Below are 2,519 nucleotides of genomic sequence, written 5' to 3'. Positions count from 1 at the left end.
ACTACCTAGCCCAGATTAAACAAAATTTTAATAACAACAAAATGATCGTTATAAAACTGACTTGATATCTTATCTGTTGGTTATGTCCTCTGAATGTGCATAGCCATCTTTCAGCAAATTAATTTCTCATATACCATCCTGGTTTGCCATTTACTGTCATTTATGCATATTTTTCACATAAGTAAAACCTTGTTTTTGAAAATTTACTCTGAAAAATTTTTCTTTGGCAAAACTAGTATTTTAGAAACTATTCAAATTACTCAAAATTTTTGAAGGATAGATATAATTATACTGATATTAAGATATTTTCTTTCAGAATTAGGTCTGTATTAGAAACTATATGCTTACAGAGGCAATACAATAGATGTATATGTAGCTGTACTTGTATGTAATCTGAATTAGAAGCTTATCAATATGAAAGTTGTGACTATCACTATGCATCTCCTTTTCTACAGCAAATGCATGTGCTACCTGATCCAGAATTTGCCTGATATCCCGAGTTATGTTTTCTGAGTCCTTATTATGGATTAGTAGGTAAGGAAAATATACCTTTTGTGATTAGATAATGCATTTTATTATTTATCTGCTCATTTTTCTATAAATTCTATTCTCAAGGGAATAGATGTCTACTATGTTTCAAGGGAGTTACTATATGACTTCCTGTAGACATCCTCTCATAAGTGTCCTAAAACGTGTTTTAAAGATTTAAATACAATTATAGTTTTAGGATATCTTATACAAGGGTCCATTGAGGCACAAATGAATCATTATACACAATAGAAACATGGTAAGATAATTCATGTCATTTGTGTTGAAATTCAAAGTTGACTCACCATCATCCCTTCAAGTTTATATCCTAAAATTGATAAATAGTGTAGTGAATGTGGGTTTCATACTCATGGCTTTTAGTATCCTACTGGGAAAAAGTTAGGTTTAAACTGAAGGCAGTTATTTTAAACTGTTTACATACTACGTTGATTTGTCTTATTTGTGAGAGTACATTTCTAACAATTTTTTTCATAGTAATCTTACATTGTTTTCTTGGAAAATTAATACTGGTTTGTTTTAAGAACACAGTGTCATTGAGATTTGGTCATGATGGCTCCTTGCAATTAGAGTTTTCAGTTTCAGACGGAGAATTTACACTTGAGTCTAAGCATCAGATTCTGAAAGTTTCATTTTTCTCTCCACACAAATTAATCCACGTTCTCCCGGTTATTTCAGGTGAACCACAGAACAAAATGGATGAAGGTAATCAGTCTGCAGTGTCAGAATTTGTGCTTCTGGGACTTGGCCACTCACAGGATGCTCAGGTCTTACTGTTCATGCTATTTCTGGTTGTTTATGTCACCACTGTAATTGGAAATATGGTCATCATGATTTTAGTCATCACTGACTCCCATCTCCACTCCCCCATGTACTTCTTCTTAGCCAACCTGTCCTTTGTTGATATGTGGCTTTCCTCAGTCACCACTCCTAAGATGATCAAAGACTTTCTCACAGAGAACAAAGACATTTCCTTCGAAGGCTGCATGTGCCAGATCCTCTTTGTGCATTTTGTTGGAGGGGGAGAGATGGTGCTTCTGGTGGTCATGGCCTATGACCGCTATGTGGCCATCTGTAAACCACTCCACTACTCTACTGTTATGAGCATGCAAAGGTGCACTGGCCTGGTGGTTACTTCCTGGGTAGCTGGCTTTGTGCATTCTATAGTTCAATTTGTACCAATTATGCAACTTCCTTTCTGTGGCCCAAGGGAAATAGACAGTTTCTTCTGTGACATACCACTTGTAATCAAACTGGCCTGCATGGATACCTATTATTTGGACATTTTCATAAATATTGACTGTGGAGCTATTGCTGTAACTTGCTTCATTCTGTTACTGATATCTTACACATATATGATCCACACCATCCGTCAAAACTCTAAAGCTGGTGCATCCAAGGCACTGTCCACCTGCTCTGCCCACATCACAGTGGTGATGCTCTATTTTGTGCCCTGCATCATCATCTATGTGTGGCCACTCAACATCACCTGGCTGGACAAGTTTCTTGCTGTGTTTTATTGTGTTTTTGCACCTTTACTAAATCCAGCTATTTATACACTGAGAAATAAAGAGATGAAAAATGCTGTGAAAAGATTCAGACGCTACTGTGTGGGGCCCAAGGGGAATGCCCAATGTTCAGAAATGTGATTGTGAGAACTTCAAGTACACAATGCACTTTCATTTGGAAGATAGGTTTTTCAAGCTGTATTTCTACAGGACATTCAGCTTAGATCACATTTTTTTTAGTCCTCATATGTATTTTAGTATAACACAGGAAAAATATTTATTTGAAAACCAGAAGAATAAAATGCATTATGTTAATGCACCTGTTAATCATTTTTTCTTATGGGGAAATTACCTAATCATGCATTTCTACATATTTAATTATACAGTGTAGAATGTAAAATTTGTTAAAAAATACAGCCTTCCTGATTGATAACACTTTATGAAATTTACCTTAAATAATCTGTT

General features: G+C 35.3%; 1 protein-coding gene across 1 annotated transcript; it reads left to right on the top strand.

Moving 5' to 3' along the window:
- Positions 1–1,241: 1,241 nt before the first annotated feature.
- On the top strand, positions 1,242–2,195 carry LOC103736250 (olfactory receptor 4K3-like). The gene has a single exon (XM_008835741.1). The coding sequence runs from the start codon at positions 1,242–1,244 to the stop codon at positions 2,193–2,195; it is 954 nt and encodes a 317-aa protein (XP_008833963.1).
- Positions 2,196–2,519: the final 324 nt, after the last annotated feature.

This window comes from Nannospalax galili, unplaced genomic scaffold (assembly GCF_000622305.1).
Source record: "Nannospalax galili isolate Female #2095 unplaced genomic scaffold, S.galili_v1.0 scaffold1778, whole genome shotgun sequence".
Lineage (NCBI taxonomy): Eukaryota > Metazoa > Chordata > Mammalia > Rodentia > Spalacidae > Nannospalax > Nannospalax galili.
This window is presented reverse-complemented; position numbering and strand designations above follow the sequence as displayed.